Raw genomic sequence first — 27,180 nt, 5'->3', positions numbered from 1 at the left:
TTGAGATTGCCAATGCAACATATGTGACTAAAAGATCTAAATTATATTCACCATTCCTATCTACGATAACTAAAATGGTTATCAAACAGCTTACCAAGATAGGATGATGACCTGAAGCTAGACTTGGAAAGAATCTATAAAAAATCATAAAGCCATCGACTATCTATGAAAAGAAAGATAGATTTGACTTAGGATATAAGCCAATAAGAGGGGACAAAAATAAAAATGATGAATAAGAAAAAAAGTAAGAGAATAGCTAATCTTGAGGGATATGAGATGGAGTCAGAACCTATGGTTATTTCATACCTCTATGATTCTTTTCGTTCGAGAGGATATATTTACCCAGATTTACCTAGAGCCCTAAGTGCAGGATTCATGGAAGAATTTTTAGAGCTGGCCATTCAAATGGTGGATGATGAAAAAAAGAAGAGTTGAAGTGAAAAGCTGTTTGTGCACCATTGTCTTTCAAATTTTAAGCTAGATAATTTGAAAGTTATAGAGCTGCCTGTTGTCTTTAAAACTTTCAAAAAGTAATGTACTGTGGAATTTTAAATCTTTAATTGCTTTTTACGAGCATTACGAGATATTTTGTGACTTGTTTATGTTTGTCGTTTTAATAAACAGCTTAAAAGATGCATCCACATTTCTTCTATTTGTTTTCACTTTCACACGTTCATATCATTTCCCTTTTCATTCTATCTTAATCATTTTCTTGCCATTTTATTTTTGTGTGCCAATGTTCTCTTCATTCTACCCTTTGTAGGATCCTAAATGATGAACACGAAGATAATCATGGCAATAATCTCATATTTGATTTTGAAAACTTAATTCACGTTGATGAACTTGATAATGAGAAAGATTTGGATAATTACACACTGCCTCTTAATTTGTTAAAATTAATAGAACATAAAGATAAGTCAATTGAACCTCATCAGAAAATTACCGAATCAGTGAATTTGAAAGATGGTGAAAATAAAAGATAGGTCAAAATTGGTACATCCCTTTTACCAGTTGAAAGATAAAAGCTAAAAGAGCTACTCTGAGAAATGTGATGTGTTCACGTAGTCTTACTAGGATATGCCAAGACTCAGCACTAATATTGTAAAGCACAAGTTACTTTTGAAACCATAATGCAAGCCAGTCTAGCAAAAGCTAAGGCGCATGAAGCCGAGATGTTGCTGAAAATTAAAGAGGAAGTGAAGAAGTAATTTGATGCAAGATTTTTTAAGGTGGTAAAATATCCTGAATGGGTAGCCAATATAGTGCCAGTTCCCAAGAAAGACGAAAAGGTGAGAATGTGTGTCGATTATCGAGACCTGAATAGAGTGAGTCCCAAAGATAATTTTTTTCTGTCTCATATCGATACCCTAGTGGATAATACTGCTAGGCATTCCATATATTTTCTTTATGGGTGGCTTCTTAGGTTATAGTCAAATTAAGATGGCTCGAGATGATATGGAGAAAACAACATTCGTGATCATTTGAAGGACGTTTTGTTACAAAGTCATGCCTTTCGGGTTGAAAGACACTGGTGCCACTTATCAAAGAGCAATGGTGACTCTTTTTCATGATATGATGCATAAAGAGATAGAAGTATATGTGAATGACATGATAGTAAAATCTTGTGAAAGAGAGGATCATGTAGTCAATCTCAAAAAGTTGTTTGACAGGTTGAGAAGATTTCGACTGAAATTAAATCTTACTAAATGTACATTTGGTGTTAAATCAAAAAAATTATTGGGCTTTATGGTTAGTGCAAGAGGATTCGGAATGGATTCAGATAAGATACAAGCCATCCAAAACTTATCTCATCTTCGTACCCCAAAAGAAGCATGAGGTTTCCTAGGGAGATTGAACTATATTGCTCATTTCATCTCTCAACTCACCTACAAGTGCGATATTATTTTTTAAGCTTCTTAAAAAACATGATCCAGAAGAATAGAATAACGAATGCCAAGAAGCTTTTGATAAGGTCAAAGAATACTTATCAAATCCACCTGTGTTGGTACCGTCAATCCCAGAAAGACCTGTGATTTTGTACTTAATAGTGCATGAAAATTCAATGGGATGTATACTGGGACAAAAAGATGAAACTAACAGGAAAGAATGAGTAATTTACTACTTGAGCAAGAAATTCACTGATTATGAGTCCAAGTATTCTCCATTAAAAAAGATGTGTTGTGCATTGACCTGAACAGCTCGAAGGCTTCGACAATACATGCTTTATCACACTAGTTGGCTCATAGCAAAGTTGGATCCTATTAAGTATATCTTCAAAAAGCCCTCATTGATAGGGAGAATAGCATGATGGCAAGTTATGCTTTCAAAATATGATATTGTTTATATGACTCAAAAGGCTATTAAAAGGAGTACAATAGCTTAATTCCTTGTTGATCGTGCAGTCGAAGATTATGAGCCAATGAAATTAGATTTTTTTTATGAAGATGTGATGACCATTGAAAAAAAATGAATATGTTGAAAAATCTTTGAGGATGTATTTTGATGGAGCTGCTAACGCTTTAGGCCATGGTATTGGGGTAATTTTGATATCTTTTGATGGACACTATTACCCCATAATAGCCAAGTTAAATTTTAATTGCACAAATAATATGGCCGAATATGAGGCTTGTGTTATAGGTCTATAAGCAGCAATTGAAAAGAAGATCAAAGTGTTAGTTATGTTTAGAGATTCAGCTCTAGTCATTTATCAGTTACGAGATGAATGAAAGACGAAAGATTTCAAGTTGATCCGATACCATAAATACATCTCTTAGTTGGTCAAGCAAGAAATTCAGTTTAAGTATCAATCTAAAGAGAAAAAGCAAATTGTTGATGCACTTGCTACTCTAGCTGCAATGATCAAAATAGATGTAAATACTGAGATCCAACCTATCAAGCTGGATATGAAGGATGTACCAACACATTGTTCAGTTGTTAAAGAAAAAATTGATAGGAGGCCATGGTATCATGACATTATGCAATATATTAAGAATTAGCAACATTCGAAATATGTGACAAAAAATGATAAAAAGACTATCAGAAGGTTGGCTATGAGTTTTTTCTTCGATAGAGATGTCCTCTATAAAAGAGGTCGAGATCAAGTACTCTTAAGATGTGTAAATGCAACTAAAGCAAAGAGGATTATTGAAGAAGTACATAATAGAGTCTATAGGGCACATGTAAATGGTCAAATGATGGCTAGACAAATCATGAGAGGTGGCTATTGTTGGTTGACAATAGAGGGTGACTGTATTGATTATGCTAGGAGATGCCATAAGCATCAGATTTATGCTGATAAGATTCATGCTCTACCATCAGCATTACATATTCTGGTTCCTCCATGGCCATTTTCTATGTGGGACATGGATGTCATTGGTCCCATCACTCCAAAAGCTTCGAATGGACATAGATTCATCTTTGTAATGATTGATTACTTCACAAAATGGGTAGAAACTGCATCGTATGCTAGTGTGACCCGATCCGTGGTATGTAAATTCATAAAAAATGAGATAATATGGAGATATGGGCTTCCTAAGACAATTATTTCTGACAAAGCCAAAAATTTAAACAGTAAAATGATGAATGAAATATGCACTCAATTCAAGATCCATCATCGTAATTCAATACCATATTGTCCAAAGATGAATAAGGCAATGGAGGCTACAAATAAGAATATCAAAAAAATCTTAGAGAAAATGATCGATACTTACAAAGATTAACACAAAAAGTTACCATTTGCTTTACATGCTTATAGAACATTAGTCTAAACATCTACTGGGGCCATATCATTCTCTTTGGTATATGGAATGGAAGCTGTGCTACCAGTCGAAGTAAAAATTCCCTCATCGAGAGTCCTAATGGAGGTAGAGTTAAAGGAAGTAGATTGGGTTTGAAATCGCTATGAACAATTGAACCTCGTTGAAAAGAAAAGACTTATAGCATTTTGTCATGGTCAATTATATCAAAAGAAGATGATGAGAGCACATGACAAGAAAATCCATCCCCATCGCATTAGAAAGGAGAATTAGTGATGAAAAAGATCCTTTCAAATCAACATGACAATCAAGAAAAATGGACACCAAATTGGGAGGGTCCGTACGTGGTGAAAAAGGCCTTTTCTAGCGGGGTATTGATTTTAGCATAAATGGACGGAAGCGATTTACCTACTCTGATAAATTCAGATGCTATGAAGAAATATTTTGCTTGAAAAAAAAAGAAAAAAAATGAAAAAGTAAAAAAAAAGAAAAATAATGACTCATCTAATCTGAAAACTTGAAAATGTAGCTTGGATGTACTTAGAACACAAGAGGTAAGTGTAGTTTGATGAACTCTGAAAGATCAAAAAGTCATCTAATTTAGTTTTAGAAAAAGAATATGAGAATATTTTGTTCATGATTATCTTATGATCATTATTTGGGCACCTTTGTTTCAACTTAAATGTTTTGCCATCTAATGAAATATGCTATCTTTTCTTTGAAAATAACGCATATCCATTCCTTTATTCTCATTTAATATTTTTGTTCACCTTACAAATAGGAGAAATGTGTGATTGTAGTTTGTTTATCTTGAACTTAAAATGATGAAAAAACAAACACGAAATATCTCATTATTATTTTTTAAAAGTTGACAAAGACGGATGAAAAAGATCAAAAAAGCATGACAAGACATTGATGTTGTAGACCTTTGAAGAAGAAAATATTGTTAGAAGAATACAATGGACAGTTGTTAAGAATAGATTGGTCATATGGCAATTGTTGAGAATTCTGATAAAAAAAGCAAAAAACGAGAGATTTCGAGAACTTTTTTACTACAATGAATAATTTTGATTGCATTTAAAGCACTTAGTACATGCATCCATGAACAATTATAATAAGGATAAAAACTTTCCATTTTCCTAATGAAAACAGGATTTTGATATTCGGATGAAGATAATAATCAAACAAAAGGTTTTAAAAAAGAAAAATTTACTTATTCAAAAATGAGAACTCGGTTTCGAGAACATATGAGATTTTTAAAGTTATTGAGCCTCTGCTTAAAAGAGCTTTTTTAAGATGAATTTTAAAATTATTGAGCTTCTACTTAAAGGAGCTTTTTCAAGATGAATTTTTAAAGTTGTTGAACTTTTGCTTAGAGGAGCTTTTCCAAGATAATGGTTTTAAAGTTATTGAGCAAGATGGATTTTTAAAGTTGTTGAGCCTTTGCTGAGAGGAGCTTTTCCAAGATGATGGTTTTAAAGTTGTTGAGCCTCTGCTTAGAGGAGTTTTTTTAAGATGAATTTTTAAAATTGTTGAGCCTTTACTTAGAGGAGCTTTTCCAAGATAATGATTTTTAAAGTTGTTGAGCCTCTATTTAGAGGAGCTTTTTTAAGATGAATTTTAAAGTTGTTGAGCCTCTACTTAGAGGAGCTTTTTCTAGGATGATTCTTTAAAGTTGTTGAGCCTCTACTTAGAGGAGCTTTTTCTAGGATGATTCTTTAAAGTTGTTGAGCCTCTACTTAGAGAAGCTTTTTCCAAAATGATGAATTTTAAAGTTGTTGAGCTTCTGTTTATAAGAGCTTTTTTAAGATGAAATTTTAAAGTTGTTGAGCCTCTATCTAGAGGAGCTTTTCCATGATTATGAATTTTAAAGTTGTTGAGCCTCTACTTAGATGAGCCCTTTTAAATTTTCAAAAGTCCTTGAGCCTCTATTGAGAGGAGCCTTTTTAAATTTAAAAAAAAATTAAATCAAAATTTAGTCTCTTATTAGACTAGCTTTTTCTTCTTTCCAGATAAAATAGTTATCTGTTTGTCTTTGCTTTATTTTTATTTCTCAAAAATAGGCAAAGAGGGCCAGCTGTAGACACCATTTTATTAATTAATTAATTTTTTTCTTTTTTTCCTTTTTTTGGTAGCTTTACTATCGACCGCTGGCAGTCGCACTGCTAGTGGCTCTGATAGCTGCCTGCAGCTGCCAGCCACTCTAACAGCCAGTGGTTACCATAATCGTAGGTGATCAAGATCCTAAAAAATTTGGAATTTTAATCTTCCTCTTGCTCTATAAATAGAGCTGTAAAAAACACCATAAAAAAAAAGCTCAAAACCCTGTAAAAAAAATCTGCCAGATTAAAAAAATAACTTTCTGTCAAACAAAAAAATCCAAAGTAAACCAAACACATACAAATACAGAAACAATAGCATCTGGAAACGAAGATCACAGCGCCCAATGAAAAACAACACAGATACAAAAAAAAATTTGGTCGAACCTTCCAAGTTAAATCTACACCATTTGGAGTCTTTTTTTCACAAAAACAGGCCTGGATTTGGACTCGGGAGGCTGGGAACATCCATTTGGCTAATCTTAAGATTTTTCGATGATTGACGAATGACGACCGACGTGGCAAAACAGTCATCAGATTCTGGGTTGCTAAGGAGAAAATGAAAGAGTCTGAGAGAAAGAGAGAGAAAAAGAGAAAAAAATAAAAAAATAATTCATTTGGCCTTTAAATAGGCCTTCAAAACAACGCAGTTTAGGAAAAAAGTAAAACGATGCCACTTTGACCCCAAACGATCCGCGAGTCGACTCGTAACCCAACTCGGGATCCATACAACCGACTCGACGACTCGTTCTTCCTTTTACCTCTAGATCGGTCTAGTTGAACTAGCCCAGACCGAACTAGACCGACGTCGAACCACTGAACTTGAACTAACTAGATTGAACTGTTGAACCGACCCAGACCCGCATTGATCGGACCGTTGACCGGTCTGGTTCAAGTAAAAAAAAAATTTTTTTTGAAATTTTTCTAAATTTTTTTATACATTATTTTAAATTTGATTATTAATATTCATGCATATTAAAATGTTTATATCTGTTAGAATAAAATTTTGTTGAAATAAGTAAAAATATATGATAAAATATATAATAAAGTTTTTTTGATAATTTTGTTAATTTTAGAATAAATCTTATAAATTAATAAAAAAATGTAAGAAAAGAAAATTTTTATCCGACGTGAGATTCAAAAGTACTCCGAGTAGTGATACCTATGAAATCTTTAGGTGAGAAGATTTTTTTTAAATACTATCAGTGTGTTGGAGTACTTATAAAAAGTTTTCAATATAATAAAAAAATTTTGTATTAATAATAAAAAAAATTAACTAACTTATTGAAAAACAAAGTGATAAAGGAATAGTAATAAAAAATAAGAAAAAAAATCTTATTCAATAATGGGATTCTAAAAATATTTCGAGTAGCAATACTTTACGAAATCCCTAAGTGAGAAGATTTTTTTTAAATATTACTAGTGTATTGGAATATTTATAATAAAACTTCAATTTAATAAAAATTCTTTTTTTTCTTTAAAAATTTAACTAAAGAGGAAATCAATTAATAAAATTTCTAAACAAAAAATAAAATGTGTGTATTAACATATTATCATTTGTATTGCATGCATTGCATAGTTCTTTTGTGAAAAATAAATTTGAGCCTTCGAAGATGAGATTCTAAAGTATTCCGAGAAATAATACCTAAAAAATCTTTAGGTGAGAAAGAGTTCTTCTAATGTTTCCAACGTACTGGAACATTTTAAGAATTATTTCAATAAAAAGGTTCTAATTTATTTTTTTCGAATAATATTTGAATATAAAAACAATTCCCAATAAATGAAAAAATCAAGAAAATTATTTTTCAAGCACAAAAAATAATACTGTTTTTTTTTTCAAAATCAAAAGATAACACGTAGTTAAGTGGTACTATTTTTAAACGGGCATTGTGAGGGTGCTAATCCTTCCCCACGCGTAACCGACTCTCGAACCCAGACTGTTTCGCAGACCATCAAATTAATTTTTTTAATAAATTTTAATTAATTTTAAAATGTTATTAAAAGAATAAATTTTAATAGGTAGCCAATTGCACCTAGCCAAAAAAGGATTGGTGGCGAATTTTTTTTTATTTTTTTTCAAATTCATTGGACGGATACAAAACCTTTACGACAATAGTGATAATTGAACATTTATAACACATAGTATACTTATAAACTTTTCTTAGAACTGGGTTGATAAAAAAAATGCATTGTAGCATCTATTTTCTTAATCTTTATGCATGTCAAGCTATATATGGTAAAGCTTCTTCTTTTTTTTGATATTTTTGTTTGGATTGCAGATCACATCATGTGCCTTAAAGTTCCTATTGCACTAAGAATGTCAAGCCACCTTCTTTTGGGCATCGTTAATAAATACTCTTAAGAAAGTTGATTATTTTTTTCAAGACTACAATATCATCATAATTTTTTTTCTTTAATTTTCAATGTTCAAATAGATTTCCATTTGAATTGGTTGTTCTAATGCTTCTTTGTATGGAAGCAGGGATTTAAAGTTATTGAGCTTATAGTTAATATCCATAATTGTTTACAAGTGCATTTCTCATTATGTCCTTGGATATTTATTAGAATAATGATCCATGTAGGAGTTATACTCTAGAATACTTTTGTTTGTAACTGACATGAAAATGATTATCAATTGATAGGCATTTGTTGGAGTGGAAAAGGATCTTAATGCCATTGTTATTGCCTTTAGAGGAACGTAAGAACACATGTATTAATATTATTTGCCTCTGTAGTTTCTTTTCAGTAATGTTTTCAAAAGTAGGAGTTGTTCGTGGCATGAAAATATAAAAATCATAAACAAGATTTGAAGTATGTAGAACTTAGATCTTTTTTTTTTTTCCAAATATGATAAGTTTGGTTGTTTTTTGTTTGATTGATGTATCTGTTTGTTCTCAGTATATAGAATTGGGTTGAAGATTTATTCTGGAAACAACTTGATTTAAATTTCCCTGGCATGCTTGATGCTATGGTATGCATAACAAATTTCTCCTCTCCTAATTTGTAAATTTATGCTGGAGTAATATTTATTAATCTTTAGTCATTTTTCACTGTTTCAAGTGCACCATGGATTTTATACTGCTTACCACAACACAACAATACAATATGGAATTCTATATGCTATTAAAAAGGCAAAAGAATTTTATGGTGACCTTGACATCATGGTGATAGGCCATTCACTGGGAGGGGCTATAGCTTCTTTTTGTGCACTTGATCTAATGGTAATCTTAAGCCTTTCTTGATGCAGCTAGAAATATGTTATTATCGTTGTTCTTTTCATTATGTTGTAAATGTTCTTGATTGGTACATGAGTTTGAATTACATACTATGGCTTTTGCAAATCTTTGGAGTTAATTTTTTTTTGCACTTGATCTAATGGTAATCTTAAGCCTTTCTTGATACAGCTAGAAATATGTTATGATCCATGTTCTTTTCATTATGTTGTAAATGTGAAGCCTTTTTTATTGGTACATGAGTTTGAATTATATACCATGGCTTTTGCAAATCTTTGGAGTTAATTTTTTTTTGTTAAATTTAGGAAGATTGCCTGGTTACTTTGTCAGAGTCATAATGAGAAAACAAATCTTTTATTATTAGGTTAATCATTAAGCTAAGAATGTTTGAGCTATGACATTTGGACAACCACGTATTGTGAATGTTTCCTTTGCTTCCTATTATGGAAATCTTGTGCCTAACACAATTAGAGTTATGAATGACCATGATATTGTGCCTCATCTACCACCATACTTTTTTTTTCTATTTCTTTGTATGAATATGGTCTCTTTTACAGTGGTAAAAAAACCCCTCCTTTGTAATGTTTATATGTATTCTTTTTTAAATATTATGTATCTTTTTCTTTTTTTTTTTAATTGGAATTTTTTTCATGTAGAATGTTGCACCACAAACATGCCCTACTAATCTTAAATGTGCTGATGATAGTGAATGGAAAGGGGAACTTTTGCTTAGAATTCCCAAAATTAAATATGAGGCAAAGATTGTTAGGTCCCAATAATTATGCAAAATAAATTGATTGTGTTTGTTAATAAAAATTTTAAAAGGTTTTTTCCCTTTTTGGAGATTTTATTAGAAATCAAAAATATGGTTTTCAAAGCTAACATAGTTGTGATTGCCATAGCTTAATTATTCAAACATTATGAAATGTAACTGTAATTTTGACTTCAGGGCCCTTCTAGCAGGAATCCACTTCCATACAAAATCGTAAAATGTAGAAGAGGAGATTCTTAGGAAGAAAATAAAGGTCGATTTCCATTCTTAACTTATATGAGATTTATCAAGATGTTGATAGCTACTGACTGGATAAAAATGGTGTAAGACTAGTTGAGATTCAGTGTTGCATTTTGGTAGATTTTCCATGAGACAGGTGCCGATCCTTTTGGTGCACCCATAAAGTTTTGGCCATGGGAAGATGGTACCAATTCCATTGCTGTGGCCAAAAAAAGAAGTAAGATTGATAGTTATTACCCATTTTTCTCTAATTATTGACTAATACTAAATAACAACATGTAATAATTTTCTTTGCTCCTTTTTGAAACAAATGGCAGTGATAGCCAATTTTGAATTCATAAACAAGCTTGGAGTTGATAGGTGGTCTTTCCATGACTAGGACATTGCTTCTGATGGCAAAACATTAAAGGTCATATAGTTTTCTTATTTATTCTTAAAAGTTGCTTTTATATTTGAATGTTTTGAAATGAATTGGTTTTTTCTAAATTGTCTTAACAATCATTTTATAACTTTTGACAATTGTCTATCAATAATTTTCTTATTATGTTTGTTGTAGGAAACTAATGCAAACTTGGATAAAGTGGTGGCCTTTGCTAAAGAACTTCAGGTAAGTTATTGTATGTAGAGACTTAAGTACCGAACCTCCCCTTTTTTTAATTTCAATAATTTTATAAGTTCTTGAACATCTCAGATTAGATCTCTTGACACCTTATTTACTCTTAGTTTGATTATTTTAACAATTTAGAGTTTGTTTATTTTAACAGTCTAGCTTTATTAATCAATCACACAGGCAACAAGCATCGTGCTTGTTGTTATCCAAGCCACTCACGTCACTTTTGGACATATGCATGTCATCTAAATAGGTTTATGTTCTTCTTCCCTCATTAGAAACCTAAATCTATATCTAATATCTAGTCTAATGATTTTATTATATTATAGATTTGCTCAATGTGATTAAAAATATGTATTTATTGATAATGAAATTTGCTTTTACTTTTTTAAAATCTAATAGATTGAGAAAATAGTATTTTTCTTTTGGTTGTAAAACGCAAGTTAGAAACCTAATACAAAATAATAATAAATAATGACAGAATTAAAAGTATGGAATTTAGATACCTAGTTCCGTCTCCTTTCAATTCTCCATTCATTTTATTCTTTCCTTTCTTATTCAATTTTCTCACGTTTCGTATCAAAGATAGTGATGGCAACGGGTCGAAGAAGAGTGAGTTTTTGCTCGCCCCTCCCCGACCCGACTTTAAATATACAAAACCCAAACCTAACCCAACCCCATAAATTTTTTTTATTTTTTATGCCCGAAATCGTACCTGACCCAACACTATATAAAATTGTACTCAACTCGATCCAAAATTAATAAAATATTATTTTTAAAATATAAAATATTATTTTTTAATATAAATATAAAATTAAATATATATAAATAAATAAATAATTAAAAAATATTTTATATATATCAGGTTAGGTTTGCTTAAAACTCGACCTCTAATTTTTCTTTATACCACCCAACCTAATCTGTTATTCGATTTTAAAAAAAAAATAAAATTGACCCTAAGAAATCAAGTCGAATCAAAACCTGTTGATTTCGAGTTAAATTGCCTTCTCTATGTTATTTTTTTGGTTATGGTGCATTTTTGGAAGATTCCATGTCCGATCTCTTTAGAACGTATGCATTTCCATGCCAAACCAGAAAATAATTGCTGCCTTTATTTGGCAACATGTTGATTTAATTGGATGTTGAAAAAAGGCAAACTACAAAGCCAAAAATTGATACCATCCAAAGTAGGTTTAATGAGCATGTTAACCTATATTCTCTCGTTAAAACACAATTTGAGCCTTGAAACAAGTTTGTTTATTTTGTTATTTATTTTATATTTCATATGTTTAATGTTATTTTGTTAAATAATATTTGTATTTGTTATAAAGATTATTTCTTTAAATATTTATTATTTCGAAGCATCTTAATAATTTCTAATACTTTAAAATAATGTGTCCTTATTTTGATTGAATAAAATTTTCAATATCTTAATTTTTAAATAATATTAAAATATTCATAGAAAACTTATTAATATAATTTTAAATTAATGTTATTAGTGGGCATAATTTGTTTTCACTTTACAGTTTTCGACCTCAAACACTCATCCTAATGAAGCCTAAAGTACGAGTGCAATATAGCTTCCCCATGTTATCAACTTTCCCCTATTTTGATCTGAAATACAAACCTATCTAGTCATTAGTCCATAAATCATACTACAAAATACAGAATATTTCTCAGCCTCCATTACATTTTAGTGATTACGGCAAACAATCCAATACCTAGATATGCAAAGTTACATAAGTGTGCATTCTAGTCGGAATGTGTAGATTTAATACTCATTGGTGATATGATTCTGCTGAAGCAAACCCACCCCAGTATTGGAATGGGTGCCTGGATCCATGTAACCCTATTTCTGTAGTAGTTCACATTGACATAAAACTTTAAACTATCTTCCACGCTACGACTAAACATGACGGCTTAAAGCCCAAACAAATAGTATTGGCAATGTACCCTTTACCCAAATATCAACTACCTCCAAAACTTTTCTGCGTTTGACAAAATGATGAAATGAGTGACTATAGGATTCATGTCTGAGGCAAAAAGAGGTGTGGATGCGAAAATGGAGTGGGAGTGGGATCTCATCCTCAAAGTCTTTCCTACAACAAGAATGGAATGCCAACATTTAATCCTGAAACATTAACAAAGCTGGAACCGCATAATCCGGTATGTGGGAGGAACATCAACTGCATATAAAAAGGGTCATGCCAGTTCATTCACTTTTCTACTCGAGGGCACATCAAAGCATTCAAAAACATTTCACAAAGTAATATAATAAGTTCCAATGTCAACAGAGAGTAGAAGTGATGATTATGCACACAAGATCATCCGCAACTAAACAACAACAATGTCAATAGTAACTTTAAAAATCATTAACATGAAATCTGTGAATGTCTAAGGGGAAAGGGGCAAAAAAAAAAAAAAGTTGAAGCTAGCAAGAAATAAAGGCAATACTTATTGATTTAAATACTATTCAAGCATGGAGGGAGAGATGATGGAAGTATTCAATCATGTCTCATCCAGCTACAAAAGAAACTCTTCAAGGATCCTCAGGACCATACATCATCTGTATTAGGAAATCTTTACGCTCCTCAACTGGGAAACCAAAGAATGCTCTCACCCTCGCAGGATCTTGGATAAGGAAGCTGTAAGCACAACAGATTAAGTGCTTCTCAACTCCTATGTTCACCAATTCTTCAAAAACTTGTTTTTCCGGATAAACACGTGCCTGGCCTCTCTCCATAACAGCAATTTCCCTCCCGGATTGCCTCCGCTACATCTCTAATGGCGTCTCTAATTTTCTTAAACTCTCTCTCCCACATATTAGCCTTTCGCTTCTTGCCTTCTGGAGGCTTTCCAGGCACATCCTTATGATACACATGGAACACATAGATAGCATACACTACGTAACAAAGAACTTGAACAGCCGCCATTCTTCGCCTTCTATCCCAATTCTCCATCCATTGTTCTTCATGATTCTCTTCTCTTTTATCCATCTACCAATAATCAATTTAGAAAAAAAGTGTGTTTCGAACGTATAACGAATTTACACAACTTAGCAATGGCAGCAGATAAATGAAGCTCAATGATCTAATTTTCATCAGAACAAAAGGGGTTTCATTAATCAATAAAATAAAATCATGGAAAGTCATTCAGATCCAGTTACTTAATAAAGGAATAAACAGCGCTCAGTCGCACCCAAATCTCAACTTTTTGTTAAAAAAAAACTTAAATATAATACCTGGATTTTATGAATGGTGAGTTGGGGTTTCTTGTTTTTGACAAGTGGGAGAAGATTGACAAGGCTGTTGAAGAGCTTCAAATTCCTGAGCTTTTTGAAGAAAAGGTTTAAATCCCAGCTGTATGGTCAAGTAGCCGAATGCCAATGATCCTATTACCACTACAACTGATCTCACTGCATTGGCCTTCGCTCTTTGCTTCATTCTTGTTTTTGCTCTGCCCTATCAACAAATTTGCTGGACACTGGGTTAAAATTTTATTGTCTTGCAATTTCCAAATACGTTTAAACGACGTCGTACAATATCGGTTTGGTTTTGACATTTCAACGGCGCACCCTGTTTTGACCAACCCAATCCGACGGCATATAAGTAAAGATGACGTGTTAAAAATCCAATTAAATGGAAAAATAAAAAAACAATTATACTTTTCAGATCGTAGCTGAAGGCTGAAGCTGATCCAGTTTCATCTGTTCCATGCAGCTACTGCTAATTTCTGGTGAACTTTAACATAAAGTTTCAATTTTTTTTTTTTGGCTGTGGATCATAATTCTTTCCTTCTTGTTCAATTCAAGATCAGTAATCTGTCAATTTGAATCATTGTTAAATTCGATTTTAAACAGTTGATTTTTTTTTTCTTTCGACAGTTGATTGTTGCTTAGCTTGATTGCTGATGTTTGTTAAGTATGGAATGAATTCTGGATTTTCATCATTAGCTTCACCAGCTGTGTTGAGGAGGCAACAGTTTTTGATAAAGTCTCTTGGAGGGTACAGTGATATCACTCATCAGAAAAGAATGGAAGCAGTGAAATGCTTAAGTGGAGGAGCCTCTTTAGAGGCTGATGCTGAGAATGTTTTGAGGGCAATTACTCCATCCCTTGACCCAACTAGACATAAAGGCCAAGCTGGTAAGAGCTCAGAACACAAAGTCACCTCTGTTATTTTGGTAAGGGCAATGGTTGAAGTTACTAGAGGTTTTAAGAATGTTACTATGGTGTTTATGTAATGCTTGTTGTTTTGTTTGAGAAATTGAATTTGACATGGGAATCCCATTTTTGTTCTGTCAGGGAAGATTGCTGTTATTGGGGGGTGTCGTGAGTACACCGGTGCACCTTACTTTGCTGCTATTTCAGCATTGAAAATTGTAACCGTTTGCTCCTTTTTTTTTAATATATATATATATATATTGCCTTATCTTCGATCTGGTTCCTTTCTAAGAATTTGCCCTATATTGTAGATTTCTTTTATGGAGAATGCTTAGTTTCTTTTCATCTACTTCCAATCCTGTTGTTTAATTGAATATGAATAGCTTTCTTCCCCTTTTAGGGTGCAGATTTGTCCCATGTTTTCTGTACTGAAGGTGCTGCCACAGTTATAAAAAGCTATAGCCCTGAATTAATAGTGCACCCAATTTTACAAGAGTCATATAGTATTAGGTGATCTCTCTCTCTGTCTTCAGATCAGTCTTTCAATGTCTATTGTTTTAATTTCTGACTGTTATGTTATTTTGGTGAGAAAGTGATGTTGATGATGAGGGCAGAAGAAACATATCAAAGAAGATTATTTCTGAGTTTGATAAGTGGATGGAAAGATTTGATTGTCTGGTTATTGGTCCAGGCCTTGGAAGGGACCCATTTCTTCTGGTGTGCTTTCCTCACTTGATTCAAACTTCATGTTAATTATTAATATGACTTAAGATACATGTGTATGCATTTCTGATTTCTAAATACCTGAATCATTTTTCAATCTAATCTTAATTGTGGATGAGGAGTGTCCATGTTTCTAAATTCTCCTTAATGTTCATGTGGTACTGTCGGCCATTTTCCGGCTTGTCATTTTGAGAATTTAGCTATGAGCTCTCATGGATAAATACATGCAATATGGAAGTAGTACCTAATGGTACAAATGCTGTTGAATATGCATGCTTGTGTGGAGTATTGTTTTTGTGAGCATGTGTTTTCTTTTGCTTGGCTAAGCATGTACAGGAATGCGTATGATGAATGTGCTTTTATTTATCCTTTGAAGGGTCATAATGTTGTTTGGCTTTGGTTGTGAGCAATGCTATGCTTGTCATTGACCAACAATTGTCATGCATATTCTTAAAGCCAAGCAAAGCCCTTGTGGAATGAGAAATACTTATTTTAAGCTTGAGTAAGAATGGTTTCTTTGCTCCCTCCCTCTCTAATGTGAAATGAAAGAACCTTTGATCTTAGAAAAATGTGGAAACTGAATGTATATTGAAAAACTGCTTATTTTCAATTATACAAGAATCTTAGGTTTATATACAACTAACTAGGGGTTAAACTAGGAAACTAAATCTTCTTTAATTCTAGGGATACAAATACTTAATTCTAGAGATACAAATATAAATATACAGATTACAAGATTACAACCAGCTGTAAATAAGTGTTTTCCCACACTCCCCCTCAAGCTGGTGAATAGGTGTTTTCCATTCCCAGCTTGGAAATAATTTCTTGAAATGTTGCACTGCTGAGACCTTTAGTCAACACATCTGCAAGTTGACCCTTGGTTGATACATAAGGTGTACAAATCAACCCACTGTCTAGTTTCTCCTTTATGAAATACCGGTCTACTTCAATGTGTTTTGTTCTGTCATGTTGCACAGGATTGTGTGCAATGCTTATTGCAGACTTGTTATCACAGTAGAGTCTCATTGGTCCATCCCACTTGATCTTCAAGTCTTCTAGGATAATCTTTAACCATAGTAGTTCACAAATTCCTTGAGCCATTGCTCTGAACTCTGCTTCAGCACTTGATCTTGCCACCACATTCTGTTTTTTACTCCTCCAAGTCACAAGATTACCACCTAAGAAAGTGCAATAACCTGAGGTGGATCTTCTATCAGTTACTGAACTTGCATAATCAGCATTTGTATATGCTTCCAGAACTAACCTCGAATTTTTTTTTAATAAGATACCTCTCCCAGGATTTGGCCTTCAAATAGTGCAATATACGGTAGACAGCCTGTAGGTGCACATCTTTAGGATTATGCATAAATTGACTTACCACACTCACAGCATATGCTATATCAGGTCTAGTATGTGAGAGATAAATGAGTCTTCCAACTAATCTTTGGTACATCTCTCTATTTATAGCAGCATCTTCATTAGCTTCTCCAATTTTATGATTAGGATCTATAGGGGTATTTGCAGGTTTACATGCAAGCTTCCTAGTTTCCTTTAGAAGATCCATCACATATATCTGTTGTGAGATAAAAATACCATGCCGTGAGTGAGCTACTTCAATTCCTAAGAAGTACTTCAATCTCGCTAGCTCTTTTATCTCAAATTCTCTAGCCAAACACTGTTTTAGAGATTCTCTCTCTTTTTCATCATCTCCAGTTACAATTATATCATCAACATACACTAATAAAACTGTGACTCTCCCTGAATCAGAGTGCTTGATAAACAATGTGTGATCTTCTTGACTCTGTTTATATCCCATTGCTAGCATGACATTGGCAAATCTCCCGAACCAAGCTCTAGGAGACTATTTAAGGCCATATAAAGCCTTTTTTAGCCTGCATACTTTGTTTGCTTCTAGATGACCTCCAAATCCCGATGGAACCTTCATATATATTTCTTCTTCCAAATCATCATGTAAAAAAGCATTCTTTACATCAAATTGTTGAAGCTGCCAATTGTAATTTGCAGCCAATGATAACAAAATCCTAACTGTATTAATCTTGGCAACTGGAGCAAAGGTTTCTTGGTAATCCACTCCATAGGTTTAAATGTAGCCTTTAGCCACTAACCTGGCTTTATACCTTTCAACAGTATCATCTACCTTGTATTTTACAGTGAAAACCCATTTACACCTCACTGGATTTTTTCCTTTAGGCAACTCTACCATTTCCCATGTCTGATTTTTCTCTAAGGCCTCCATTTCTATTTTCATGGCTTGCCTCCATTTCTCACTGGATAATGCCTCGGATAATGTAGTTGGAACAGAAATAGTGTTTAGGCTCACAAGAAAATTTTTGTGGGATTGTGAGAATTTTTCAAATGACACAAAATTAGATATTGGGTATAGTGGATGCTTGGTACATTCTCTGTTTCCTTTCCTAATGGCAATAGGCAAATCATAATCACTAGTTATAGCTTTAGGAGATTCATGCTCATTTTGAGAAACAGAGTCAAAAACTGTAGTTACCTCATTTTCAGAGTTAGGATCAGGTTTTTGGACTGGCACTGGTTCAGGATCTAGAACTTTCCTTCTTGAGTACATCTGCAATTCCTTCATAGAATCAAGAACAATATTATCCTTTGTCACATCTTCCGTATTTAGAATGGGTTCAGACTCAAATTCAGTGTTTGACTTGAGCTCAGCAGAAACAGGTTTCGACTCAAAAGAATTAATGGGTGTAAATGTTGAAGAAGGGGGCAAATCAAGCAAAAAGAAGTCTTTATCCTTATCTTCCATGAATGAAGTCTCCCCCTAAAGATAAGGTTGAGTAAAAAATGGTTTATTTTCTTCAAAAGTGACATCTGCAGACACAAAATTTTTTGGTAGGAGGATGATAGCACTTATATCCTTTTTGGGTTGAAGAATACCCTACAAAAATACACTTAATCGCTCTTGGATCCAACTTTCCCCTGTTATGACCGTGAACATGAACAAATGATGTACAACCAAATATCCTAAGTGTGAGATTGTTTGTGGTATTGAGGTTGGGATAAAATTGTGAGAGTAGTTCATAGGAGTTTTAAATCCCAAAACTCTTGAAGGTAACCTATTTATAATGTGTGTGGTAGTGAGAACAGCTTCCCCCCAATAAGATTTAGGTACATTTGCTTGAAAAAGAAAGGCTCGGGTTGTGGCTAGTAAATGGCTATTTTTCCTCTCTGCCACTCCATTCTGCTGTGGAGTATTAACACAAGATGACTCATGGATAATCCCCTCTTTTTGGAAATAGGTGGATAGACTCTGGTTGAAGTAGTCTCTTGCATTATCAGACCTAAATCTCTTTATTCGTACTCCAAATTGATTTTGGATCATGTTTTGGAAGCTTAAAAACACACTATTCACATCTGATTTGGATTTAAGTAAAAAAACCCAAGAAACCTTAGTACAATCATCTATGAATGAAACAAACCATCTCGCACCAGAAATATTAGAAATTGTAGAGGGACCCCAAATGTCACTATGAATCAAGTAAAAGGGAGTAGAACTTCTTTTGTTACTGATTGGAAAAGACACACGTCTATGTTTTGCAAATTCGCAAATATCACAATGAAAATCTTCAACATTTAATTCTTTGAACAAAGAAGGAAACATGTTTCTCAAGGTTCCAAAAGAATGATGTCCAAGACGAAAATGATAAAGCCAGATTTTGTCTTTATTGGAAGATTTTTCAGAAAGAAATGACAAAGGTAAACTATTTTTGATACTACTTGTGTTATTTGATGTCTCAAGATAGTATAGTTCATCCTTCTCCTTAGCAAGTCCAATCATCTTCCCCGAACTCTGGTCCTGAAATTCACAATAAGAGGGATAAAAAGTTACTTTGCAATTCATATCTCTGGTAAGTTTTTGTATAGATATCAGATTAGTAGATAATCCAGGAACATGAAGAACATTTTTGAGAACAAATGAGGGATTAACTTGAACATCTCTTAATCCTGCCACTGTGATAAGTGAACCATTAGCAACAACAATTTTCTTATTACTAGGACATAGGTTATATGTACTAAACTTTTGTGAGGAATGTGTCATTTGATCTGTGGCTCCTGAGTCAATGACCCAAGAACTCGTAATAGGCTTAGTCGAGACATTTAATCCATGAGAACCGGAAGCTTTACCTGAACTAGAAACTTTACCCAAAGAACATACCATAGTAGGCTTTTCAAGGATTTTCAATAAGTTTCTCAGCTTTTCAATCTCTTCCCTGTTGAACTTTCCTTGTTTCTGAGACATCTATAGTCCTCCAGTGATTTTTCCAGTTAACGTTTCCTCAAACTGGGTGATAGTGATATCTTTCTTTGAAAGGGTTCGGCAATGAAGGCCTAAACAGGATTCGGCAATGAAGGCCTAAACAGGATTCGGCAATGAAGGCTAAAATTTTTTCTTCCCAAGAAGAGCCTAAAGCTTTGATACCATGTGGAAACTGAATGTATATTGAAAAACTGCTTATTTTCAATTATTCAAGAATCTTAGGTTTATATACAACTAACTAGGGGTTAAACTAGGAAACTAAATCTTCCTTAATTCTAGGGATACAAATACTTAATTCTAGAGATACAAATATAAATATGCAGATTACAATATTACAACCAGCTGTAAATAAGTGTTTTCCCACAAAAAATTATTCAGGGATAGGTAAGTCCAAGTAATGTGTTTCTTTAGGTCTTTGTCTGCAAATTTGACTTTGAAACTTCAATTTCTTCTTGAGTTCTGAAATAAAACTTAGTATTTTTCGTTGCAAATATTCTTGGTGTGTGCACAGATTCCTAGGAATAGCTCTTTCATAATCATTTGCTGCATCTTTTCTCCTCTGGCAATACTTCCTGCCATAGAACATGTGCAACTATTTTAACCCTTGCACATCATGTTCAGGAATGTGTGAGCAAAATCATGACACATGCAAGGCAGTCAAATGTTCCCATGGTTGTAGATGGGGTATGTAATCAGTAACCACAAGTATTTGCTTTGTCTGGTACAGATACATGCTCAATACCATACCAGCTCTGTTTTTTTTTTTAACTTTTTAATGTTTATGCCATTTGCCATTGTGTTCCTGTTTATTACCTGGTATTTCCTAGGATGGACTCTTCCTTGTGACAAACAGTGTTGAACTTGTTAGCGGCTATCCCTTAGCTGTCTTAACTCCAAATGTCAATGAATACAAGCGCCTGGTTCAGAAAGTTCTAGGTTGTGAAGTAAACGATCAAGAAGCTCATGGGGAGCTGCTTTCTCTTTCCAAAGGGTATATTGCTTTTGCAAGTTCTCTTTTTTCCCCATATACGCATTTAAAGCACATGAGGAATAAAGATTATCATTGTTGAGATTTTTTTTTTATCGTGAATATATATGATAAGAACATTTTTTTGTTTTTGTTTTTTATTTTTGAGAAAACCTCAGAGTTAGTTTTTAGTATACATCTGCAAATTTATAGACAGTATTCAAACAAACTGGATGCATATGGATCTACATTATAGAGGTCAGACTATTGAGTTTCAATCTGCATATTGGTTTCATTCAACAGAATGGTTAGAGAAGAAAACCAATTTCATCCATTTCAATCTATTGCTATAGAGGACAGATCAGTTTGTTGATATTCTGTTTTGGTGCTCTAAAGCATTTGTGTATATTACAGATAGTGATATATAATGTGGTAATGAAGAACTCTATATCTGAATAGATTATGGTTTTCTATGTTCAGCCATTACAACTTAGTGATAACATTTGGTTGAATTTAAGGTGTAATGTGCATCTGAGGCTCATAGCTTGCATATGGATTGCACATGCCAAGGATTGGGTGAATGTGGGTAAACAGTTAGCAAGCTCCTCTTTATATGAGAGGCGTAGACCACAGCAGCTAATAAGTATCCCCTTTTAGTGTTGCCACATTCTTTGGGTTTTCAATTGTTAGTATTATATTGGCTAGACAATGTACTTTATCTTATATTTGATTTTCTAAATATTTGGTGGTCAGATGAACTACCTTTTTCCTTTTCTTAATGGAAGAAATTTAATGCACTATTCTGAAAACTTTCTAATTTGAAGTGCCCCTATTGGTCAGGATGGGTTGTGTAACTATCTTAAGGAAAGGAAAGTCTGACCTCATTAGTGATGGTGAAATAGGTATGGAACCTCCTGACTTGCAAATGTATTATGCTCAAAATTTATGTTCTTTTATTACAACATTTGAGTTGAGAATGGTGGCATCTTTTGAGAAAATTGCATTTGTGACCAATGCAATAAATTTTACCCATGCAGGACATATGGAAACACATGTTGATTAAAATATGCCTCTTAACACTAAAATCTTTTTGATCTTGTGTGTCCTAACTTAGTTATAGAGTGGAAACTGAAGATAAAAAATTATTAACATCAATGAGCTACCTGATGTTTCTTGAAAGCAAGCTGAATATATTAATTTGTATGGTTCTGCTGTATTATATTCTGTGTTGTTACTCAATAGCTAGTGGCCCAAAAGTTCAGAACCCTCCGAAAGTTTCTTTTGTTCCTTTTCCAAACTTTCTGTTATTGCATCCACTTATATTCCTATGCGTGTGAAATTATCAGTGTAAATCTTATGATTTGATTTGCTTTAATCCACTCTAAGAAATGCTTTTTCGTTTTGGCGAAAAGAATTGCATTTTCTGATTGTTGGCTTTCTTTGATTTTTGAAGCACCCTATTTATTTCCTTTTTGTTTGGAAATTGCGTAACATTTTTAATGCCACACGTTTGCGTTATGTAGTCCAATCAGTGGGCATTTATGGATCCCCACGGCGCTGTGGTGGCCAAGGTGATATCCTTTCTGGAAGGTAATTGATACATTAGAATTTCATCTTATATTTGTGTATTGAAATAGCTTCTGTGATTTTTTTTAAATAGCTATTCACTATATGGGAAATATAATTTTTCATCAAATTTCATGGACATCCCTTTTTGTTTTTCTTGGGCATTGTGCATTCTGTCGGACTTATTTCTTACCCATTTTCTTGGAGTGATGCATCTATCCTTGAATTCAGATTTCAAGAGCATGGAATAATTTTGATTTTTGATCTTTTCCATTTCGGGTTTCTGTGCCAGCGTTGGGGTATTTTTATCTTGGGCTCGTCAACATATTTTGGCCACAGAAAGGAAACCGACTGTCAGGTAGTTTTGCCTAGATTTATCTCATATTCCTGGCAAACTCACTATGGTTCCTCAATTTCCTCTCCTACATGTTCATTGATTGTTTTCTTAAACAAGGGATCATTACAGTCCGACAAATCCAACTGTGTTGGGTTGCATTGCGGGCTCTGCTTTATTGAGGAAAGCTGCATCTCTTGCTTTTGAGCATAAGCAAAGGTCAACTCTTACCACCGATATCATTGAATGCTTGGGGCAAAGGTACCTCTTCTATCATGAGAATGAATTTAAACTGAAATAGAATTCCTGTCTTACCATTTACTTGTGTTGATCCAGTTTGGAGGCGATTTGTCCAGCATCTTGATAATGGACACAGATGTCCTGACTGGCTGCTTCACCAACAAAGTCCTTTGTATGCTTAAACCTTTTCTTTCATGTCATGAATGATCTTAGTGTTTCCATGGAATGCTGATAATGTGAAACCCATGATTCAACGTACTGAATAGCTTTTTTCAATGGGGTTTGGACTTAGGGTGAGTAATGAAAATATATTAATGTACATTGATCCTAAAATTTGAGAGTATCTTTTTCCATGGAGTATTGTTTTCTCATATCTTTGGTTTTCAACCCTTTTCCATTGTCCGGTAAAATGGATGGTTAGGCGAAAGGCTTCTTTCAGGGAATTAAGTTATTTCCGTGTGCCACAATGCTTGAGGGTCGTCTTTTCAAACACTTCTTTCGAACAATAAACATGTGAAAATGTGGTCCGCATGGTTCGTCAAGATTGCATTCTGACTGGACAAATTTGTACAGAAAAATCTGTAGTGAAGATGAATCCGAAGTCGAATAACTAATTCTGTCAAGGACAATTAATCGCATGCAATAAGTACAATGTGTTCAACACGATGGTAGAATGTTATAGCTTCGAAAATAACATGAGACAACCTTAGAACTTCGAATTTGCATAAAAGACCCAGAAGAATAAAATAAATAAAAAAAAAACAAAGGAAAGAAGGAACCATGGGCCTTAAAACGAAACATCTTTCAACTTTTACACTATATATAGAGGAGTAATTAAATTGTAATGCAATAATATTGACTTCAATTACATACTACGGTATGATAATCAATTCTCTTGCACTGTCCTTCAAGATTTTAAGTAGCCATTAGCATATCATTTAAGAATCCGAAGGTGACTGCTGCTGTTGTGGTGGCCACATCTGCTGACCAGCATAACGGCAAGACTGTTGGCCATAAAGGGGATGATCCATCACAGGCTTACCAACCGTCATACCTGGAGCACCAGCATGTGGAACAAGCTGAGGTGGCATGTAATAGTAAGGATGACCATCAGCCGGACCTCCAACTCTTAGCACTTATGCAATAGCCTCATCTTTTAAATCCTCTCTTGGGACGATATCAACCAGAAAATCAAATATATCAGTCCTCGTTATCGCTGTGCCAATGTCGTTCTTCTTGAGGGTCCTCCTCTTATTTTCCTCAGTGTGATTCCAGGACCTCAGTGTCAACTCTAGAATGAACATTTCACAGGCCCTAGCAAATACTACTGGAGCTTCAGCTGGTATCATTCTCACATCCTCATCTGCCTTCATAATCTTCTTAATCCTGGCCAATGGTAGGCTACGATTCTTAAAATCAGTAATCTGCTCAATGTCTTGATGCTGATTTGCCCAAAAGCTCTGGAGTTGTTGTTGCAATTGCTGTTGCTGTTGTTGATGGATATGCTGATCAGCAAGTTGGTGTTGGGACAGCTGAGCTGAAGAGGCAGAGAGACCTGCTGGCTGGGTAGGGGATTGGATTGAGCCAACCGATCCAGGAACAGAGGTTCGCATAATTTGATTATGTTGATAAGTGGTTACACCATATGGAACTGCAGCTGCACTACCAACTACGCCCATTGCAGAGGTCTGCCCATGGCCTTTCTGATCCATACTGGTCTATATTAATTAGGAAGATATTCTTTATGCTACCAATTCTAGTGCCAAGTAATAAATAAACTCTTAAGCATTTATAAAAGAATACAAATAGATTGATTTCCAGAACCTAGAGAGAAAACATAAACTGATGGAAAAGCAACGATGGTAGAGGATTGTTTTAACAACTACATAAGCGCAAACTACTATTCTAAAAGAAAAAACAATACAGAAAAATAGATTTCCACAATCCTGAAAACTCAGAATATGAATAACTTTTGATCTTGACGACAATCAGACTAGCAGAATGTCTTTTTATACATTCAACTAATTCATCCTAAACAGTAAAAAGTAATCTCGCGAAAGTAGTGGACAATCAAGACATGTCCTGTATTTAACCAGTAAAAATTCAGTTGTAAGAAATCCTAGAGAGTGATTGGCGTAAGAGGACTTTCTTCATTGTCAATTGTCAAGTTGCTATAAATACTAGGTCAAAAATGTTTCTATCTGTTATGAAGCATTTGTTAGTTATAGCTAAGACAATGAATTAAATTTGGACAAGTTGGCTAATTACATTTGACAAGGAAAGACACGTTTGATAGGGGTGTAAATGAGCCGATCTTGAACCAAAGCTTTGGTCTGTTCATTATTATTATTATTATTTTGTTTATTTGAGCTCTATTCATGATTTGTTTGTTTATTTTAGGAGTGTTTAGGACCATCTCGAGCTCGGTAAGGATTTTTTACATTATCTAGGAGCTCAGCTCATTTAGATTTTTGGATATTCGAGCTCAGTTTAGGATCAGTTGATACTTGAGAGGCCACTCCTTAAAATGCAGCCCAACGTTGCAAAGCAGAGAAGATGGCTGTAGAGTTTCTTCTTGAGATTCTTGAAAGGGGGGGGGGGGGGGGGTTTGGGTGTGTTGGAAAGGAAAGCAAACAAGAGCTGAAGGGGAAAACGATGATGGTGGAGGAGAGCTGAAGAAGAAGTTGAAATGGTGAGCTAGTCTGAAATGATTGCTGGTGGTACGCTGCTGGTATAGAGTTAGGAATAGGTACTGCGTTGGTAGCTGGTTGGTGGGATGGGATGAGAAACAGAGTTTAGCATGGGGGAGGGGGAGGCGGAGGGGGAGGGGGAGGGATGGGGGGCTGTGAAGGAAACAAAAGAATGAAATGAGAATTATGATTTATGCTTTGGGTTTTTATTTCAAATTTTGAAGTGTTTTTTTCTCTTCGTGTGTTATTTTTTTCAAGTTTGTCTCGGGTACTACCTAAAGTAATAGTATAATACCCCTAAAAATAATTAATAGAAAAAATCAACAAATAAATTAAATATATCAATAATAATAATAATAATTTATTATTTTCAAACAATAAACCAATCTTCAAACAAGCTCTAAACGAAGAAATTTTAAATGAATTTATTTGTAAATATAATCAAATTATTTAGATATTAGGTTGAGTTCATTTCATTTATTAAACAAATATTAAATTTTGTTCAAAATTGTTTATTTAGCTTAACAACCAAATATTAACTATAAAAAATTGAGCATATTTACGAATTGTTTGCGGAACACTCTGCTTATTATTAATAGTTGAGTTATGTTAGTGTTGTTTGCTTGTAAAATCCGCTAAAGCCACAGCCATCATAATAATCATAATCCACGATCCAGAGCATGGAAAAAATCCAAATATTCTAAAATAACATAAAATCAATTTGAATCATTCAAAAATCACAGCCCCAAAATGAAAACAAAACAAGCAGAGTAATTGCAATCGACTTTTAATATGTATACATACGTAAGTACATACATAATATACACCTATAATACGCATATATACATACCAAGCAGTTCAAATGTTTCTTTAGGAACAAACAAACGTATAAATACACATATACATACGCTTACAAAAAACAAATACTTCATAGGTCATTCTTATCGCGTCAATTATGAATCAAAACCAAATCAAAAGAAAAAGAAGGAAAATCTTCGTCAATCCCACATATAAAAAAATAACTAAAAGAAATAATTACAAAATAACAAATTAGACAGAAAATTAACGATGATCGAAGCAATCAGCTGAGCTATAAAAATAAAATCGAAAAAAAAAAGAAAAAACTGTACGTTTTGCTGCTACTGCTTGTCGTTTGGCTTTCGATCAGTCGATCTTATTCATAATCGGAACCCTAAAGCGAAAAAATATTAAGAGGGAAAATAACTGATCGATTCATTTGAGGGTTGAGAGCTGTATTATAATTTATATACACAGAAAGAAAGAGGGGAAAAATGACAAATGCATTACTTTTTGTTTTAAATGTGTTTGGATTAGTATGGACTATGGAAGAGAGAAATATTAGGGGGTTTAGGGCGGGATTGTTTAAGATATTTTAAATTTAATAAATAGCGAAATTAAAGAGAGAGAGAGAGAGACAGAGGATGTAGGAGTTGTTTAACAGACGTTTCACTATCTCTCCACT

The 27,180-nt window shown here is 33.6% G+C and overlaps 1 protein-coding gene, 1 long non-coding RNA gene and 1 pseudogene across 6 annotated transcripts; 1 reads left to right on the top strand and 2 right to left on the bottom strand.

The window, feature by feature from the left end:
* Nucleotides 1-12,956: 12,956 nt before the first annotated feature.
* On the bottom strand, nt 12,957-14,178 carry LOC149512610 (uncharacterized). Its single transcript, XR_016331846.1, has 2 exons — nt 13,951-14,178; nt 12,957-13,705 (listed from the first exon to the last, which is right to left on the bottom strand). It is a non-coding gene; the product is annotated as an uncharacterized LOC149512610 (long non-coding RNA).
* A 163-nt stretch (nt 14,179-14,341) lies between these two features.
* Nucleotides 14,342-23,378, top strand: LOC111307930 (pfkB-like carbohydrate kinase family protein). Of its 4 annotated transcripts, none has more exons than XM_022906277.2 (12): nt 14,342-14,444; nt 14,593-14,853; nt 15,013-15,089; nt 15,272-15,381; nt 15,465-15,588; nt 20,522-20,584; nt 20,728-20,891; nt 21,708-21,769; nt 22,391-22,457; nt 22,726-22,791; nt 22,900-23,028; nt 23,104-23,378. In XM_022906277.2, the coding sequence occupies exons 2-12, from the start codon at nt 14,619-14,621 to the stop codon at nt 23,129-23,131; spliced, it is 1,125 nt and encodes a 374-aa protein (XP_022762012.2). In that variant the 5' UTR covers nt 14,342-14,444; nt 14,593-14,618; the 3' UTR covers nt 23,132-23,378. The 4 variants fall into 4 exon arrangements, with proteins under 4 accessions (XP_022762012.2, XP_022762011.2, XP_089607414.1 ...); XM_022906276.2 differs by having other exon boundaries at nt 22,888-23,028; XM_089751288.1 differs by lacking the exons at nt 15,272-15,381; nt 15,465-15,588.
* Nucleotides 23,379-23,826: 448 nt separating this feature from the next.
* LOC111307931 (nuclear transcription factor Y subunit C-3 pseudogene) lies at nt 23,827-26,946 on the bottom strand (annotated as a pseudogene). Its single transcript, XR_016331845.1, has 2 exons — nt 26,828-26,946; nt 23,827-24,763 (listed from the first exon to the last, which is right to left on the bottom strand). The product of XR_016331845.1 is annotated as a nuclear transcription factor Y subunit C-3 pseudogene (transcript).
* Between the last annotated feature and the right edge of the window lie 234 nt (nt 26,947-27,180).

This window comes from Durio zibethinus, chromosome 22 (assembly GCF_047325235.1).
Source record: "Durio zibethinus cultivar Kanyao isolate XHJ-2024 chromosome 22, ASM4732523v1, whole genome shotgun sequence".
Lineage (NCBI taxonomy): Eukaryota > Viridiplantae > Streptophyta > Magnoliopsida > Malvales > Malvaceae > Durio > Durio zibethinus.
The sequence above is the reverse complement of the archived record's forward strand: the minus strand, read 5'-3'. Positions and strand labels throughout refer to the sequence as shown.